This window comes from Phocoena phocoena, chromosome 16, assembly GCF_963924675.1.
Source record: "Phocoena phocoena chromosome 16, mPhoPho1.1, whole genome shotgun sequence".
Taxonomy (NCBI): Eukaryota; Metazoa; Chordata; class Mammalia; order Artiodactyla; family Phocoenidae; genus Phocoena; species Phocoena phocoena.
The window spans coordinates 914,839-934,609 of NC_089234.1; the positions used below are offsets into that span (position 1 = coordinate 914,839).

Genomic DNA, 19,771 nt, shown 5'->3' on the forward strand with positions numbered 1-19,771 from the left:
ACTGCCCTTGGCAAAGAAAAAGACGGAAACCATAAAACAAAATCCTGGACCTTGCTCTCGAATTCCCAACCGCCTCCGGCCCAAACTGTCTGAGCCGCCAAATACCCTCTCCAAATGCCAGTCCTGGGGACAGGCCCTCCCTGATGCTGGTAGTCTCCCCTCTGCAGGTGCCCCAGGACAGGGCGGACACCAGGCAGCGTCCTCACTGCCTGTGGTGGCTGCCGGGCCCTCCCCGCCCCCGAGTCACCAGGAGAGGCAAGGAGGGGCGGTGAGGGGCATGGAGAGGACGCGGACGCAGGACAGCAGCGATGACCAAAGCCCTGGTGGTCAGGCAGGAGAAACTCCGATGCAGAGGCCCCAGGGGGATGGGTCTTGACTCCGCGTCTGTCCCACCTCCCTGCCTGGGGCAGCCAGCGGGTGGCTCTCGGAAGCCCTCAGGCTGGCCCGGGGCCTCTGTGAGGACAGCAGGCGTTCTCATAACTGTCGGGACAAACTCGGACTCTCCCTGTACTTTCTTCTTGACTGATCAGCCAGGGAAATGCCCCTGAGACTAAGACGGGCCCTCTGCCTGGGACACACCGGCCCCTCTTTAATAATGGGACGTTCCCTCTGGGAGGGGTGGTCCCTGTCCCTTCAGCGCGACAGCCTGAGCTGACCCCAGAGCGCCCCAGCCCTGCTGTCCCCCACCCCACTTAGAAACTACGGGAAGGGGACAGATCACGGCAAGAGGCTGCCGCTGGTGGTCCTGTAGAGAGAAGCTCATTTTTCTTCCCAGCAGGAAGACACCCACTGGCTAGGAACCAACTCCACTGCCCAGCAAGGCTTGCTCACCCCTTCCCCCCAGTTCCTCCCTCCCCAAGAATCGCCCCAGTGCCCTCAGCGCAGTCCCGGCCCGGAGGCCCCTCCAGCCCTCACATCCCTGGAGGTGGCACTCCCTCTAGCCTGCGTCCTGGAAGGGGCCCCCGACGCCCCAGTGTCCCCCGCCTCCCGTGGCCAGCACCCCAGGGATCAGATCTGCCCCAGCCCTGACCGGAAGGGGCAGGCCATGCGGTCCCACAGCTGCCCGGGGGCCCAGGCGTCTGAGGGGGGAGCCACGATGCCGGAGGCCCCTCGAACTGGGAGGCGAACGCCACCTGCACCGAACGTGGCTCCCCCCGGCGGCCCCCACCGCTTCCTGCCTGCCGGGAGCAGGTTAACCAGGAAGCTTCCAGGCACCAGGGCACCCAGCGGGAGGGCGCCTCCGGCACGGGGCCACGCCAATGCACCTCATGAACAACACATGAGCCGGGTCTCCCCGTGAGGGTGCCGTGGGGCAGAGGCCACACCACCCTGGGCTCCCAGCAGTACATCCCGACCTGGGGTCTCCAGCCTGGAAAGCGGCCCCCAGCCCATTCCCCACACAGGGCGGTCAGACACCCCGGGCTCAGCTCCCTCATGGGTCTAAGCTGCCTGCAGACCGGGGGCCTGTTGAGAAGATGGGGGGATGGGGGGGCTCCCCTCCCTCCACGACAGGGCCTGGGTTGCGGGATGATGATCAGCACAAGACCAGAACGGACAAGGCCTGTTCCCCAAACCACAGCCTTCCGAAACGCGGTGACATCAGCGTCTCAGGAGCAAAGAAACAAAGCAGCCACCGCTGGAAGTGGGAACCATGGAGCCTCACGAGGAAGGAAGCAAAGGAAGGCAGCTGTGGCCTGGCATCGCCGACGCCACCTGGGGAGGCGGCCCACGGCAGCCCTGCAGGCGCACGACCTTCCACAGGCCGCGCACGCCGGGCCACCCAGCGTGGCTCAGGAAAAGCCGCTCCCTCAACCCAGCGGAGACCAGCAAGGCGCTGGCCATGCCCCCGAACACCCACCTCCCCAGTCACCTGCTTGGTCCCGTGGCCCCTTCAGCCACACCCAGACTGCACCAGGTCTGGTGAGACCCTGGCCCAGACACAGGGAGGGGAAGGGGACAGTTCCCAGGAACACCAGCTCCTCTGGGATGGAGCGCTGGAAAGCTGTTGTTGACGTCATTTCCCCAGGATACACAGAGGGTTGACACGTGGCCCACCTCTTGGTCCAGAGGCCCAGGCAGCCCCTCCTTCCAGCCAGCGCTGCCCCCTCCGTCCAGATCTGCTGTGTAGACCGGGTGTGGACCCCTCCAGCTCAGGGTTCTTAACCCAGAGACATGATGGGGCAGATGCCAACCCACCCGGAGCCAGGCCATCCTCCCAGGCCCCTTCCTCCACAGCTGGGGAGCATCTCCCCTCGCCCGAGGTGCTGAGGGTGGGGGGCGGGGGCACGCGTCAGGCATCCGGCTCTGCCTCTCCAGGGCCAGGGGCTGCCGGATGCACAGGGGAGAGCCTGGCCTGGGAGCAAACCCTGGCTGTGCCTCCCTGGGGGCCAGTCTCCCCACCTGCGGGACAGGGCGCCATGGGCCCCCTCCAGGCGATGCAGCCCGGCGTGCAGAGTGCCGTGAACCTGGCGCAGGGCAGGGCGGGGGAGGGCCGCGCCCAGGCCCCCAGCAGGCTGGGCCCCCATGTGCGTCACCGTGTGCCAGGCAGCGCGTGGGTCTGGGTGTGCAGGAACTTACTTCCTCGAAGGGGAGACCCCAAACAGAACAGCAAAGAACGAAGGAGTGGGTTGTGAAGGAGCCGTGACAGACAGAGATGCTGGGATGGAGAATCCCAAGCTCTGGGGGTTCCTTGGGGTCACGGCCGTACGTGGGATGCTCAGGAGAGAGTCCCTGAGGAGGTGGCCACTGGGCACAGAGTGGGCGGGCACTGCAGCTCTGCCACACGGAGCCGAGAGCTGGGGAGGGGCGCCCTGCGTGTCTGCTTCTGTTGCAAACACAAGGACAAGCGAACACAGCAGAACGGAGGCCTGCAGGAGGAGGTCAGCACGGAGGGGCCAGGACGATACGCTCAGGCTGACTTGGGACCCCCTGGAAATGTGCACGGAATCAAAATGTAAAGGAATCTCTACAGATGGAACGAATAAAGGAGCTCAGTGACCCTACCGGTGCCTGAGGTCATGACAACCGCGGAGGTGGCGCTGTCTTGATAACTCTGGAACAGGAGTTTGACGTGCCCCCCCAAGAGCCAGAGCCCGGGGACCAAAGGCCTGCAAGCAAAGCTTGGTGCTGGCCCACGGGCGAGCTGGTGGCATCACTGACTAAGACGATTACATACGTGATGGAGTCCACATGTATTAAATGTTTTACATATATTAGCTTTTGCACGTAAAATTATTGTGTTAACATCACTAAGAACCAATTTCTTCAGTATAAGGGGAGAGAGATGTGAATATAAAAGTTGAAGAAGTACAAAATCTGAATTAGAAAAATCAGTGTGAAGTCATGACTTCTTTTCTCCTGAAAGAAATTCCAAGGTCTGTTAACTGCAAAGGCTAAGAAGCCACCTGGAAACGGTGTGACCCCAGCAGCCAGCACCCCTCGCACCCAGGCAGGATGGCGGCTGGATACCAGTCCCCTTGAGAGGACCCGGGACTCCTCGGGAAACGGCTGACCCTGGGTCTGGGCCAGAAATGCCCACGGTGACCCAGAATCCCGAGTCCTGGCAGAAAGCAAGGCCGCTGCCAGAGACCCCTGTGGTCGTCAGGCGGACTCATGAGCCGATGAGCCCATGGCCAACAACGGGATGATCCGGCGTCAAAGAGGACATTCGCCTGGACTGAGAGGTGTCCACCATGTTTATGACAGACACACTGGTCACTCCGGAGGGTGCTGGGAACCGACTCAGACGCGCGTCCGTCTGTTCTGTAAGACCTCATCTAAAGGTGAGCAAAGTGTTACTGCAGGACGGCTAAGGAGCTGATCAGGTCACCAGGACAGAAGGGCCTCCCGACGGGCAGCTGAGGGGCCACCGTCCCACGGAGGGGTCGCACCCCAGTCCCCTGGTGCAGGAGTGCAGAGCTCGGGCCCCTCCCCGTGTGCTCTGGGACCTCCTACCCTGGGGTGGGTGCTCCGTCCAGCGTAGAATAAGTAGGACAGGAACAGGGACGAGTACTTGGAGCTGGCCGTGGGGCCCCCTGGCCAAGAGTGGTTAAGGCATCTCACCAGTGGGAGGGGCAGCGCGGGGCTTGGAAGGCCCAGCCCAGGGGGCCCGCAGCCCCTCCCCTCGGCTGGGAGGAGGCCCCGCCCCCGCCAGGGACCCCAGCAGAGCAAGTGCACACACCGGGCCTGTGTCCCGGCGCACCCACCTGGGGACGCGGCGGGGAGGGGGCGGGGCCTGAGCCCCTGCAGCAGCCTCGGAATTACAGGCCTTAGTTTCCTCTGGAACAAAATAATTACAACCCTCACAGAGGACCTGAGTTCCCTGAAAGCAACGCGGAAGTCAGCTGAGAAGCAGAAGTACATCTTTATTTAGCACTGGAAGAGAGAAAAGCCCGTTTGGGGCATTCGCCTCGAGGATACCGTTCTAGAAGAGGCACAGAAGGGAAGTGGCCCCTGGAGACGGGATCAGGACGCCTCCGCTGGGGAACTGGGCGCCGAGTCAGCACTCCCGGGGGGGGGGGGGGGGGGGGGGGGCGGCCGCCAGCAGCCGGGCAGCACGGGTCCGGGCTGGCTTCCCGCGGATGTCTCAGTTTCCCGGGAGAGTCACCTTGTGAAGCCGAAAGCGGCCCTGGTGCCGCCATCGGCCCGTGCGCACGGCCTCCGTGCACGGCCTCCCCGCACGCGCTGTGCGCGGACCCATATGGGCCTGCTGAGTGGGGAGAGGACGCGGCAGGAGAGTGGGGCCCCAACCATGGAACCCGGGCCGTCACCTTCCATGGGACAGGTGCGGCCCGTGGGATGGAATGAGGGCTTTGGGATGAGCAGATCAGGCTGGACTAAGCAGGTGGCCCATAAACGCCTCCCAGGGTCCTCGTGGAGGACGGCAGGGAGGACGCATCACAGCAGAGAGGCCCCCGTCACCGTGCAGGCAGAGGCTGCACGATGCGGCCCCAGGCCCGGGAGCGCCCGAGCCCCCAGGAGTTGGAAGAGGGAGGAAGGACCCTCCCCTGGAGCCTCGGAGGGAGCACCGCCCTGCCGGCACCTTGACTTCGGGCTTCTGGCCTCCAGAACCATAGGAAGAGATTTCTGTTGTTTCCAAATGCCCAGCGTGAGATCCTTTGTACCAGCGCCACAGGAAGTTTCATAGGGGACGAGGCTCACCCCAAGGGTGCCCTCCACTCAGAGAAACCAAAAAACCCAGCGCTCGGAGCTGCCTGCGGAGTGAGCCCCGAAAGTTCCCTGCTGGCCAGCAGCCCGGCCACTCGGGCAGGAAGGGAAGGGGCCAGGGCCCCTGCGGTTCCACGGGAGGTTGGGCCCCAGCCCTGGACCCTCCCAGCTCACACAGGGCCTGTGAATCTCCCACTGGGCTGAGAGGCTGGGACATTGGGTGGCATTCTGAGCTGTCACGGCTCCCAGGACATCGAGGCACCCGTCACCGCACCTCCCAGGCCCTTGGGGTGCGCTCCCAGTGACCGTGCACCAGGTAACGGACGGCTCCATCACCGCCTGCCCTCACCTGGGTGGTGCCTGCGGGCTGGGCGAGGCCCCAGCCCATCTGTGCTCACCCACGGCCTCGTCCTCACCCATGTCATCTCACGAATCCATCACTCGGCCCCAAGGCTCCTCTGAGGCTGGACCCCGAGACTCCTCCCAGCCGAGACCCAGGCGTTCACATGCCGGCAACCGGAGTACCCCCTCCACGGCCGGCGAGGGGCATGGCGGTCCCCGAGTTCTGGGAGCGCCCAGCAGCCCAGCCCGTCCCCCGGACCTCTGCTCCCTGCTCCCCGTGGCCCTCTGACACCCCGTCCTTGTTTGAGCCTCCGTCCTCTGGCACATCCTTCCAGCCTCCGGGCCCCCATCACACTGCTGTCCCAGAGCACAGGACCATCCACCCTCTGCTTGAAGTTCTCCCATGGCACCCCTACTCTGAGGATAAGGCCACAGCTGGGGCCTCAGGCCACCAGGCCCACATTGGGCCTCTCCCCACCCCTAAGGACATGCCCACCTTCCTTCTGCCACGGGCCCCAGCACATGCTGCTCCTTTTGCGTCCTCAGATGCTCATCCCCACCCTATTAGCTCATGATTAGCCCACTGTTCTAATCTCAGCTATATGTCACCTCCTCCAGGAAGCCTTCCCAGATCCCCAGTCCAAATCAGCTTCCTCACCAGACACTCTGCTGGGAGGTCCTTGTCCCCTCTCAGCACATTCCTGTGGGTGATTATGCACGAATCTGGGGACTCTGAGTCACAGCCCTCTCCCCAGCCCCCCAGACAAAGGCCTCGGTGACTGCACACTTCTGTCCCCCATCCAGCAGAGCATTCAGTCCTTGGTAGGCCGACCCCTTGGTGGGTGGGTGGGTGGGGAGAGAAGAGGCACCTAACCGGGTCTGAGAGGAAGAGGCCTGGGGTCACACCACCCCCGGGAGGAGTCGCTGTCACCTGTCAGGTTGGGGGGCCAGCCCCGCACTCAGGGCATCCCTGTCCCACCTGCAGGACACTCGCCGCCCATCCAGTCAGGAGCACGACCCCAGCCCCACCCCAGGGGGACATGGGAGGACTCCCGGGAAAGCAGAGCTGGAAAGCCGGCTGCAGACAAGTCCCCTCACTCCCCCCTACCCGGGAGACAGATGGGGAAACGGGGGCTCAGAGTCGCCAGCCTGCTGGGGCCAGGGCAGGGCCCAGAGCCCTCGGGAGATGTGCCCCGATGGGACACACAAGCACCCTGGGGGCGGTGCCTGCTCAGAGCCCCTGTGCCCAGCCAGGCCCCACTGGCCTCTCCCCAGCGCCCTGGCCGCCAGGCCCCAGGCTGGCTCCGCAACTCTCACAACGTCCGCATGGGCACCCACCTCTCAGCCGAGCCTCCAGCAGCCCTGCAAAGGGGGCAGAGTCTCTCGGGGAAGAGGTGCTGGGCACACGCCCCTGGAAGGGGCCCAGCCCCACATCTGCTGAGACTCTCCTGACACACCTGCGGGCAGCACGGACAGCCCAAATTCCAAGGAGCCCCTGGCACCGCCTCAGCCGTCCTCAGGTGGCTGCAGGGTCAGCTGGGCCAGGCCGGGGTGGCCGGTGGGTGGGGCCGGGAGAACACCTTCCCCAGCAGGCCTCCCGGCCGAGCTCCAGGGCCCTGTGCCAGCCTCCCAGTCCTCCCGTGGGGGGCCCGGGGGGCCCACGCCCGCCGGGAGGTCCCTCCTCCTGCCAGGACGCGCCGGGGTGCTGGTGACCCTGGCCCCTACGTCAGCACCACCACGGGGCACTGCCACCAGCAAGCATCTCACCCAAGCTCTGCCACGACCCTCCTCCTGCACCAGCCCCACAGCCCTCAGCTTGTCTGGGGAAGCCCACCTTCCCCGGTGAGGGCAGTCCCCTGCGTCCCCTTCAAGGAGCAGCCTGGATGGCTGCTCCCCAGACACTTGACACCTGAAAGCAAACTTGTCCACCAGGAGACCGTGGACCCCACCTGAGCACGAGGCCCAGGCTTGCTGACGCCAGCAGATCAGCCACCTGGCTGGCACAAACCTCAGCTCAGTCTTTAAGACTCAAGAAACAAAACCCAAAAGCCCATGAGCCAAAACCACTTGGTGCTTTGGCGCCGAGAGGATCCAGGCCGCCCCGCCATGCTCCCAAAGCTCCACACCCCGCGGGGGCGGGGGGCACAGGCCCCCGCAGCAGGCAAACCCGTCCGGCGAGATTCCTCCTCTGCTTCCTGATACACAGAGCCCTGATCCCACGGGGCTGTCTCTGCCCACAGCAGGGGCACGTGGGCAAGCTGCCTGACACCAGGCCAAAGACGGGCTGGGCCCTGTGAGCAGAGGGGCGGGGCCAGGAGCGGAAGGGCACAGAGAGAGGCAGGGCCCCCCCCATCCCCGGTGGTCCGCAGGCCAGCGGGATGTGGCCGCAGCCAGGGCTGTCCCTAAGCCTGGCCACAGCAGGGAGATGCCCTAGGAAGCCCGATGCCAGGGCATCTGGACTTTCTCTGGACCGCTGCCCCTCAGGTGAGCTGGCCGCTCTCACCTGAGACCCTAGCTGCCTGGATGCCCCCAGGTCGGTGCCACGCCCACGCCCCAACACGAAGGCCAGAACTGATGGGGGATGTGCCTGGTTCCCAACAGGAGAAGTTCGTGCCCGGAATCCGGGGAGCCATGCAGGAGGTGACGTGGGAAGCAGGTGGGGGAGGGGTGGGGACAAGGCCTCAGGAGCCCCGGCAGGGACCCCGGCCCAGACGTGCCCCTCATCACTGCTTCTTCAGTCCCAGGACCCCGCTGGACCCGGCACAGCAGGGAGCAGGCACCAGCACTCCACAAAGCCCCTCTCCAGCCACGTGAGCTGGACTCGCCCAGCCCTGAAAACTCACGTCACCCGGGAAACTGGCACAGACAGGTGGGTGAGCAGGGCAGCCAGGCCACACAAGGTCACCCCAGGGTCCGGAGGTGAAGGCAGAGGCCCAGCTCGTCCTCCGGGCCAGCCCCGTGCCATGCCGTCTGCTTCTGTGGGCGTGAGCACAAGACCACTGGGCCAGGAAGAGCACTGACCCCACAGGCTGCCCCTCACAGGGGACCCTGTCATGTCCCCTCTGGTCCACCCAGGCGGCCTGGAGCCTCAGGGGACCATGGCCTGCCCGGGACCAACCAGGGGAGGACAGAGGGGGCAGTCAGACCTGGGAAGAGTGGCCACCAGTGCCAGTGACCCGCGGGACACGCCCCGCTGCCCAGGCCAGAGCTGGTGGCAGCCATCAGATGAGAGCACACCCACGTCTCCCTGCACCTCGGGGCCCGGGGAAGCTCACGGCAGACGCCCTCAGCCCCTCGGCCGTTTCCGGACACCCGCCAGACATGCCACACGGTGACGCCCCACCCCACCTGGTGACACGACAACTGCACAAGGTCATGTTTCCAACCCCAGGGGGTGACACCCCCAACCCCACAGAGGCTCCGTAAGGCCTGTGGCTGGAGATCCTACAAAGGTCTCCGGGGGGCAGAGACGGAGGGCGAGGCACTGGCCCAGGGACAGATCCCAGAGCACCGGCCCCGCCACCGGGAGCCTGGAGCCCCCGGGCACCAATGTCCAGGACCCACGTGCCGGCTGACGGAGGGGAGCCCCCACTGGCAGCAGCAGAGGAGCACTGGGCCGTAGGCGCTACCTCTGAGGGCAGGCAGCTCGATGACTTTCCTCCTTCGGGCAAAGTCAGACCCCTGGACGCACCTGCGAGCAGGAGGTTGGGGAGGGGAGGGAGGGAGGCCCTGGCTGCAGCCTGGGAAGAGTGAGTAACAGAGGAAGCCCCTCCCTGCGCTCACCACCACCCCCTCAGTCAAAGCCACCACCTTTAAAACCCTCTCCTTTCTCCAAAGGTAAACGAAAAGAGCAAGGAGACCTTTTACGGTCCTTTGCAAAATGGCCGCAAAACACAAACTAGCTCTGTTCTCTGAACAGGTGGCTGACGACTCGCCTGCTTTTAAATCACCTCTTCTGTGAATCGAAAAGCTGGACAATGTTGCCAGCAAGCGGGGCGACTGTCCAGACGGCCCCCTTTGGAGCAGCGAGCCAGATGGCCAGGGGCGTCCGCGTCCCCCTGGCTCACCAAGGCCCAGGGCGGAGGGACAGCCCAGATGCAGACACGGGCTCGGGACGGCCGGCGAGAGGCCGCCCTCCACGCACACACTCACCTGGTCGGAACCCGAGTTACGTTTCAAACTGGGTTAAGAGCTCCCTTATTTCCGGGGCCACGTGTTGGGCAGCATTGGCAGCCTCTGTTATAGCTTTCCGATACATCCCCTTCTTCTTACGGTTAAATCGCAGTTTGAAAAATTCAGAGAAAGGGGAGAGTTTTGAAATAGACAAGAACGATGTAGTTGGAGAACCAAACCATGAGACTTTCGCTTCTTGCCAGGAGGGCTCGCCGTCCTCCTTCTGGCTAAGACTGATGTCCAGGACACGTGCTGGCCACCAGGGAAAACCATGAACCTTACCCCACACGATGTCCCCTACGGCCACGGTCCTTCCATCCTCGGTAACGCACTTGGAGACGCTCTGCGTGTGCAGCCTGACCGTCAGGGGTGGGACCGTCGGCCGCGCGTCCTTGGACGAGGCCGGCACAGACGCACCGTCGCCGGACGAGAGGTCACACATGTCTGGTGACGTCACTTCCGAGCTGGACGATTTGGACTCGTCCAGGCTGTCACTGCTCCACACCGACACGCTGGCACAGCCAGTTCTCCGGGGGCAGGCGGCGAGAAAAGCCAGGTCGTCACGCCCGTGTTCACCTCGGGGACACCCCTTGCAGTCGTCGTCCTCGCCGGAACTTCCAGAAGACGAGTCCGCCAGCCCAGAGCGGGCAGAGCCGTCAGCCAGGGGCGCGGGTGAGCCGGCCCGGGGGCCGCGGCCACAGCCCTTGAGCTCCTCCACCAGCTCTGCCTTGTAGACGGGCTCCTGCTCGCCAGCCCCGGGGCGGTGGGGCTTCAGGCGGATCTTGGGGGGCGGCGGGGCAGCGCTGGGGGGCAGGGGCCGCGTCAGCTTCAGCTTGGGGATGGAGGCGGGTGCCTCGGGGTCCGGGCCTCCGGGCGGGGCCTGCGGGGGGCAGAAGGGCTCCAGCGAGCCGTGCACGCGGGAGGGGATCTCCACCACCTCGCCGGTGCCCTGGGGCGTGCTGTAGGAGATCTTGATGACCGGGCTCCGGGGGACCCGTGCCCGCGCCTCCTGCCGCCTCTCCCTCTTCCTCCTCTTGGCGGTGGTGTCACCCCCACCGTTGGGGTCCTCGGGCTTTTGGGGCTCCCTGCGCGGCTGGGGGGGGGCCGGGGGGCCGGGGCTGGCCTCTGGGGGGCTCAGGGTGCTCTTGCACTTCTCGCAGAGCACCTGGCGGGGCCGCAGGCGGATGGGACTCAGGGCCAGGTGGCCAGGGTCGCGGTTGCGGGACAGGCGCCTCCGTGTCCTCTTGATGCCCCGGGGGGGCGGCTGCGGCACCCACTGCCGGTACGTGTTCCTCAGCCAGAGCGGGGGAGGGAAGGGGGCGCCTTCAAAATAGGGCGGGAACGGGGGCAGGCTTCCGGCGGGCAGCGGGGGCGGCTTGGGGCTGGCGGTCCCAGGGGCCTGGTCCCCACTGGGAGGTGGTGGGGGGCCTGTCCCCAGCTGCATCGCCTCTGTGTCGCCCTCCGTGGGGGCCGGCCCGTGGCAGCCGTTGACAGGCGGGTCCTGGGCCTGGGGCGGCGGAGCTGACGGGGGCAGGCCGAAGAGGCCGGACCTGGTGGTTGGGAGACAGAAAGGGGCGGTCAGGACAGAGAGGACGCCGCCGTGAGCAGACCCCACTCCGGAGGGCCCGGCAGGATCTCCGGGCTTTAACAGAGGCAAGCATGCCCAGCACATGCCCCGGGGGCATCCCAGCTGCCCGCTGTGCTCTGCAGTCACGCGACCCGCCCGCATGGAGACCGATGGCCCGACAAGCACCGAGCACCCACACCGCACTTCGTGGCAACAAGGCGAACGCGGGCTCGAAGCTGGAGGCCTCCCGGGACCCGGTGCAGGCCTGGGGCCCAGGAAGCCTGGGGACGGGGTCTGGCTCCTGGGACGGGCCCGACCTGGCCTGCGGGGGGCCGGCTGCTGTGTGGCCAGCGGCCCTTACTCACAGGCCTCACCCACTCAGGCCCCTCCTCCCCGAGGGAAGCACTCCCAGAGGGAAGACCCCACGTGTGTCCCTGGGAGGACCCCCAGTCCCAGGACAGCCCACAGGACCGGGGTCCCGGGTGCCGGACGTGTGTCTGGGGGTGGGGGCCACTCGTGGCCAGGCCCAGCAAGGACAGGGGTCAGCCACCAAACTGCGCCCGCTCCCTCCTGAATGCTGAGTTGGGCCCACCTGTTTCCACGGCTCTCAGGTGAGGGCATCACTCAGGCCGCCCCTGCCCACCACGACCTGGAAGGACCACCCCTCCTGCCAGCACTCGGCCCCTTCCCTCAGGACCTCCAGCTCCAGGACACAGAGGGCCAGGCGGCACCGATAAGGCCACGCGACCCGTGGGAAGGGGCCAGAGAAAGCAGGAGGCCCCCCTCCCGTGAGGACCCACAGCTGAGCCTGAGCGTGTGGCCGGCACCTCCGGGGCCCCCCAGGCGGGTCTCTCTCCCCGGGAAGCTCGGGGCCGGCAGCCTCCACTCAGGTGTCCCGGCATCAAATGGCTTGGGAGTAGCGCCCTTCTAGAGCCAATGACCGTCATCCCCCAGGCCCCGCGCTGGGAATGTCGGGAGGTCACATCTGACCGGCAAGCTGCTCTGGGAGCCACAGGAAAACACATTTGCTCCAAGTAAGGAAAACCGAGGCCAAACAGGCTACACCTTTCTTCGGCGGTGACGCACATAACTTTAAACACATGCGATTTAATTTGTAAGAACTGCTTTAGCTAAAAGCTGTTAGTTTTCACTTTTTTTAAAGCACAGAACAGACTTTTAGCCAAGTTAAGAGAAACGAGGATTAGACTATTGTACCTCAGTGTTTCCCTCCCTTTTGTAATTCAATCAGAGGAGAAAAGATAAGTAAGCGTTGCTGTTTCTCAAAGTCATTTCTCAAAAATGACTTCTGCGTCTACAGGGTCCAGCAAACCGGGGCCACGGCCACCTGCCCTCTGCTTGGCCATGGAGGATGCAGCTCATTCAGATGGCTGACCTGTGACCTGTGACCATGACTGAGGGAGAAGAGGGGAGGGGGAGGAGTACAGAAAGAGAGAGAGAAAGAGAGATGGCAGTAGCCTAGGGGGGAGCGTCCAGCCACCAGCCAGCAGTAGGGGACTTGGCCCCCTGTGAGGTGGGATTCTGCGCTGGGTGGGGGGCAGCCCTTGCGATCCCTCCCCTCCCCCCTCCCCATCGCCCGTGGGCACGTGGCTCTTCAAGGGCCCCCTCCCTGGGAGGACCAAGCCGTTCCCACCAGACTGGCACCTGCTGCGGCCCCACAGCCACAGGCCCCCAAGTCCCAGCCGGCCAATGGCAACAAGAAGCACAGACCACGTCTGTCGGCGGTGGCCGCACGCGGCGTGTCTCACGGCTCCTGCAGCCACCACGGGAAGCAGGCATGCACGACTTCCAAACCAGGATGGGCGGAGACTTTCAGGGGCACAGGGGTGGGAAAGGGGGGTCCCAGGATCATGCCCTGACTGTCAGCCGCCTTCTCACCAGCCCCGGGTCGGGCACTGGGCACAGAGGCTCCACACCCCACGGCCCCCAGGCCGAGTCAGTCGTAAGTCAGGTGTGACTGACACACAGCCACGCCCGCTGCCCGTGCAGGGCCCCTGCGGCACTGCTGAGCACCTGTGACAGACACCGCGTGGCCACCAGCCCTTCACGGAAAAAGTCTGCCTGTGCCCAGGTGTGGGCGACAAGCCCCCACCCAGGGGCGTGACAGGCTGGTGTGTCACCAAACCTCACCCGAGTCCCAGGCATCAGAGCGGGCACTGGACCCCGCACCTGGCTCATTCCCTTCAACAAGCCCCTCGTGGGCATTCAGAACAGGCTGAGGATTTGGCAAACTAAACCCAGGCACATGCATGCAAGCGTGCATCCACACACGTGTGCACACACATGCACCAGGGGGCCCACACACCAGGCTGGATCCACATATCTGGGGCTGGAGGGTTTCTCCCAAGGCCTCCCCAAAACCCACTTCCTGCCCACCATTCACAGGCAGCCAGGCCATGAACTGGGAGCTCACTCTGACACCCCCCCTCATCTGCACCCCGTCCCACCTTCCCAGGCCCCTGGGCTGTCACCCCACTAGGACCCAGCCTGTATTCCCTCCTAGGGCTCTGTTCCTCACTGCCCCCCCCGTAGCCTGGCCTGTGCCCCCAGTCAGCCTGCCTGTGCTGGTGCAGAGCCCCTCCTGCCAGCTGGGGCCCAGGGACCCCAGGAGCAGGACCCCTGGGCAGCCCCTTTCCCGTCATCCCCCACCCCCCAACCTAGCTGCCCTCCAGGACCCTCCTAGGCTTGGACTGTGCCCTCGGCCAGCCGGCCCGGGGGGCTCTGCCATCTCCTTGGCCACCTCTCTGCGCACACAGGCTGGGGACAGGTGGCCCTGAAGACTCTGCAGCTGTGGCCCATTCAGGGAGCTTTTTGCCCCACTGATCACACACAGCCCTCAGGGGGTCTCTGCATGTTCAGGACGGCCAGAGACCCAGGCCCTGACCTGAGCCACAGCGCTAAGCTGTGGGCCCCTGGGTGGGCCGGGTCTGCACCCGCCAGACGCAGACAGGGTCTGGCAGTCGACGCCGCCCTGCCGAGGCAGATCAAACTGGGAGGCAGCCTCTGCTGTGAGCAGTGCCCTGGTATGCATGCCCCTTCTGCCCACAGGGCTGTGGGCTGCAGCCTAGAGGGGGAGGTTCCTTGCAGACGGCCCGGTGGAATGGCACCGCGGCTGCCACGGCGGGCCCCGTGACTCGGACACTTCCTTCCCAGAGCTGCTGCCCTGCCCAGGCCACACCCACGCCTGCCGTTGGGTAAACAGGACCAGCGGGACCCTGGCTGCCGGGCTGCAGACCACGAGCAGGTTCTCTGTCTACAGCCCCATGAGGCGCCGTCATCATCATTCCCATTTCTCGGATGGGACAGTGAAGCTGAGGGAGACCAGCGGGTCGGGGGACGGGCGGGGTCCGTGCTCGTGCCCCAGCTCTGCTGCCCCTGGGCGCGGGGATGGCACCAGCCAAGGCCACTCTCTCTGGGAAGGACCTCGGCAACCTGTCCGCCGAGGGGGGCATGCTGGACCCCCAGGCACAAGGTGTGGCTCGACCGCGGCCTGTGGGTTGGCCACGGGGCCGGGCCCCTCGGAGAAGCTGGGCTGTGCCCACATGGGCCTACACCCAGGGACAGAGGCCCTGGCTGGCCTGGCAGAGCCCCACACGTGATACTGCAGGGCCCTGGCAGGCAGAGGGCTGGGGTGGCCCTGGAGCCAGAGAGATGGCCTGCCAGGCTCAGGGTGAGGGACCGAGGCGCCTGCACTGTCCTGCCCTCTGCGGTGTGGAAGGTCTGGACTCACGGGGCCCCGCAGGGGTGACTCACGGGCGGAGCCAGGGCCTGGCCCAGCCTCGACCGGGAGCGCAAGGACAGCCAACGTGCCCACGCAGAAACCCGAGGGGCCCTGAGCAAACCTCAGCACCACGTCCTTGGGGAGCTAGGGGAGGGCAGGTGGCCTGCGCTTTGAGGAGAGGCTGGGGAGACCGAGCCCGGGCGAGAAGTTCGCACAGGGAGCTTCAGCCAGGAGGCTTACAGGGATCAGACCCCAAAGCAGAGCGGTTCTGCCCCCAAGGGGACGGGAGACAGAGTCCCCAGGGTCACCCACCGCTCTGCCCAGGTGATGGCACGGCCACCGGCATGGACACAGGGACCCAGAGAGAAGCGGCCTGGTCTGCAGTCCTCCGTGGGACACCAGTGGCCAAGCCTCGGCTCCCACACGTCCCTGGGGCTCGTTTGTGCCTCCAGACTAGCGCCCCTCCAAGAGCAGCGGGCCTGGGCGGGCCCACGGCTAGAAGGGGCCCTGCTGCCTGCCAGAGTTTGTGGCCTCCCCACCCCCAACCTCCCAGCTCGGCAGGCCTGGGGCCCAAGCATCTCTGGTGCCCACTGGCAGCCTCTGGCCCCGGCCAGGTCCCCATCTGCCCTGGACTTTCCTTCTTCATCCTCCCACGGGGAGAGGCCACCCCGGTGTCCTGTAAAGAGGTGAGAAGACGTGGCTCCGGAACAGAAACATCCTGGGGGTCAAAGCCCAGGGCCAGGTGCCTAGGGCAGCCTCGTGCGGCAGGTACCTTGTGGGCAGAGCCTGCAGTCAGTCCCAAGACAGGCCCGGGTCCCGAGACAAGGCCCACCCTGCGGCTGGCCAGGCTGTATGCCGTTTCTCTCTCCCAAAGCCCTGCCGACAGACAGCCGCAGGGCTGGAGCCCCGAGGGAGGGGAGGGGCAGGTGGGTATCAGGCTGCTGTGCACGGAGGTCCACCTCTGCTCAGGGAGCTGGGGAAAGCAGGATGACACGGGGACTTGCAGCCTGGACGCCAGAGTGGCCCCTCGTCCAGGGCCACACGTGGGACCCTGCCCCTCCCCCGTGGGTATCAACCTAGGGTCTCGGCCACAGCTGGCCCCCAGAGTCCTGGACCAAAGGCTGAAGAACCATCAACATCATTCCAATAAGACTCAGGTGACTGCGCCCCTCCTCCCAGAAGCACAAGGCCAGGCCCCCAGCCCACGCCCCCACCCCCTCCGTGGAGCAGCTCCAGAGACCAGCCATGCCGGCCAGGTCCCTTGGTGAGGCACCTGCCCACTGGCTGCAGGTCATACCACCCTGTGATGCACTGCGTACTCTCAGTCCCTCCAGCTCCCCAAGGGCAGGGAGGACGAGCCCAGTGGGGCCTGGACAGGGGGTGTGTCCAGGATAGAGCAGGGGCGCTCTCCGGCCCAGGACGGGCCGTGGCTGGGATTCTTGGCCCGCTGAGTGTCCAGAAGCCTGGGTCCCAAGCCCCCCGGGCGGGTGTGGGTCCCAAAGGCCCGTACCCAACCTTTGCAGTAGAGGGGCCCCGGAGTCCTGTGTGATAACAGCACCCTGGGTGACTCACGCTGGGGAAGTTTACGAAACGCGCACTTAGAGGTCAAGGCCGGAGGCTTCGGATTGGCCAGGCCGGACAGGCAGCTGGCCCTTGTGCCTGCCGACCGGGAGACCATCCCTTCAGCACTCGGCGACTTTGCTGTCTTTGGGCCACCCCACCTGAGGTTCTCAACCAGAGGTCCACCCCCAAATCACCCACAAGAGGCCTCCCCCGCACCCCAGCCTGGAGAGTGGAGCTGTAGGGTCAGGGTAGGCCGGGGCCATCGTTATGTGTCAGAACGAACACTGCCCGCCAGAGATACTAGAGGACCGTGCACCACAGCAGTTATGCCAGGGACTTAAGGCCACTCCCCAGCACACAGTAGGTGCTCAGTGAATGAATGTGGATGCAGGAGCCACAGGCACTCAGAGCAGCCAAGGACCTTGCTTCAGGCCACACAGCAGCCTGCCAGCAGGTTCACGGCTCGGCCTGGCCTCCATGGACAGACAGACGTTCAGCCCAGAGCTCCCAGAGCACCAAGGGAGGGGTGCTGCCGCCCCAGTGCCCCCAAATTAACACTGCTTGCTGGGCCCCGCTGCGTGAACTGCCCCTCCCGGGGGACCCCTCTGTTCTCCTAGGCCCCCGGGGGCTGCCCACGAGCTCGAGAAGTGCTGACACGTGGCAGTGACTGGTCTGCGCCCAGCTGGGGCACCACAGGCACACCGGCCTGCTGCCCTGGGACCCAAAGGCCCCAGGAGGTGGGCAGGCGCCTGCAATCTGAGCCTCCAGCTGCTCTGCCCGCCTGTCAGTGCCCACACCCGGGATGGGGCCTCACTGACCGGCCCTGCCACCGTGACGTATGGGGTAAGGGGAGTGGGCCCTGAGGAGAGACCGGCCCCAGGGGAGGCAGGTCGGTGCTGCGGACCCCCGAGGCTCGAGGCCGGGCCCCTCTGCCAGAAACACCCAGGCCAGGTCGTAAGCTGCCTCTGGACCCTGTCCGACAAGCCGGCTGTAAACACGAGCGTTGCAACTCACGATATCATGGTAGAAAACTGGGATCGGGATGAAACTGGAGGCGACCCGCAGAGGGGAGGTGGGGTGGGCAGGGACAGGGGCAGCTTCGGGGCCAAGCCCAGACACCGGAGGGGTTGGGAGAGGCCAGGTCTCTCCTCAGGTTCTCTTCAGGGACCGGGGGCGGACGGGGGGAGCCCACTCAAGTCAGAAAGAGGAGCCGCTGAGCAGAGCTGTGCCCACCGAGGCCCAGCTCCTGGTTCTGTGGGCGGCTCCGGTTACAGCCTTATGTGGCCATGGCAGGGTTGCCGCCCACACGTCCTACAGCTGCCAGTTCCCATGCTGGGATCCCAGCAGAGCCTGCTTCCTTCCACGAGGGGGTGGGGAAGCGGGTGGGGGGGTGCAGATCTCCACATCAGGTTAGCCATGGGCTGTAGGGATGGGAGCCCTGCCTGGAGGCAGAGACCAAGGGCGGGGGGCCGGCAGCCCCTGCCGACACCCCCAGCCTCCCTTGCCCTGAGTCAGGGAGCCCAGAAAATGAAGAGTGGGGGGACCTCTCCTGCCAGGGCCCCTCTCAGGGAGGAAAGGCCAGGCAGGGCTGCACAGACCCAGGAGCAGGCCGGCGGAGGAAGTGGTGGCCATTGGTGGCAGAGGACCCTCAGCTGCCCCGAGGGACAGGCTTGGCGGCTTCCAAGCGGCTATGCTGCAGCCCCGGAGGGTCACTAGGTCCCACCAAGCACTCTGCAGCAGCCAGCGCAGAGCAGGGCGACAGTCACCTGGGACGCCATATGTTAAATCACGTGACTTGCACATAAATGGCTCTGGCACATCTAATGAGGAGATGATGCCAGCAGAGTGGCCGCTGAGAGGGGATGGTCCTCCTGCCACACCCCCGCCGCGGGCACAAAATCTGGGCTCCACTGAGGGAGAAAGTTGGGCCTTTGCAAAGGGGAGCCGTTTACTGCTCCCGGTTCAAAATAAGGCCCAGCCTGGGCCTCAAGACATTAGTGCCTGATTAATGCCTAATCATTTATCTGCGCGACAGCTCACTACCATGTGACACTGTATCCAGGAGACTCTTTCCCGCTGCAGGGATCCCTGCAGCCGGCACACAGGTGCCTCTGAGGATGGATTTGCCCCCAGGTCTGCCCAGGGACCCCTCCAGCAGAGAATCCCGGCTCCCGAAGGGAGCTCAGCACAGCTCTGAAACTTGTATCTTTTCATTCCTGTTCTGCCTAGGGCTCCTCAGCCCGAAACAGTGTTTTTAAATCCCGCCGCTGGACACAACTGCTAGCTAGCAATCCTTACCACCTCAGCCCCGACTGCTCCTGGCGGGGGGGCATTACATTACACACCGCCCCCCCCTCGTGAGTAACTGACAGGGCAAGCGCGGCAGCGCATCTGAACCCACTGCCCCCACCCCGGCGGATGACAATTCTGAAGACAGCCGAATTCAACAGTGAGTCTGAACAAAGAAAAGTGCGTTAATTATGGCAGACGTGCGGAGTTCGGAGCCGGGCGGCGCGGCAGTGGGCGCGGGGTCTCGGGCTCCACGCGCCGCGCCCAGGCTCCGGCTCGGCGCCCACCGCTGTTCTCGCCCGGCTGCGCCGTCCCCTGCCCGAAAAGTCGCGACGACTTTGAGAACCACTTTTCCCCCCCGAGTGGCGGCCGCGCTCGCGCACCCCGAACCCGGGGCTGGAGAAACCGAAAGCGGGCGCCGGCGCCACGCTGCCCCGCCCCAGAGCAGCCCCGGCCCTGGGCCAGCGCGCGCGCGGGGTGGGGGTTGTCCCGAGGGGATTCCGGGGGCGTCCCGGGGCCCGCGCCCCCGCCCCCGCTCACTTTTTCGTGCAGTCCAGCAGGATCCCGGCGAAGCTGCGCTCGCCGCAGCTCACGGTGACCAGCAGCGCGCCGTTGACGACCTGCTCCACCCGCACGGGCAGCCGGCAGCCGGCCCGCGGCTCCATGCTCCGCGTCCCGGCCCGGCCCCCGCCCCGCGCCGGGTCAGCCCCGCGCGTGACGCGGCCCGCCGGCCGCCTGACGTCACAAAGCTCCGCTCGGGGCGGCCTCCGCGAGCGGGCCGGGGGCGCCGGGAGGGGCGCGCGGGGCACCCGCGCCCACAGACGCGCGCCGGGCCGTGCGGCCTCCACACTCGGCGTGGAGACGCACTGCGGAGCTCCACCGAACGGGCAGGATGGGGCAGGATGGGGCAGGGCCGCGCTCCACCCCCGGCG

General features: G+C 65.8%; 1 protein-coding gene across 1 annotated transcript; it reads right to left on the reverse strand.

Moving 5' to 3' along the window:
- Nucleotides 1–9,676: 9,676 nt before the first annotated feature.
- Nucleotides 9,677–19,504, reverse strand: PWWP2B (PWWP domain containing 2B). Its single transcript, XM_065894861.1, has 2 exons — nucleotides 19,380–19,504; nucleotides 9,677–11,231 (listed from the first exon to the last, which is right to left on the reverse strand). The coding sequence occupies exons 1-2, from the start codon at nucleotides 19,502–19,504 to the stop codon at nucleotides 9,677–9,679; spliced, it is 1,680 nt and encodes a 559-aa protein (XP_065750933.1).
- Between the last annotated feature and the right edge of the window lie 267 nt (nucleotides 19,505–19,771).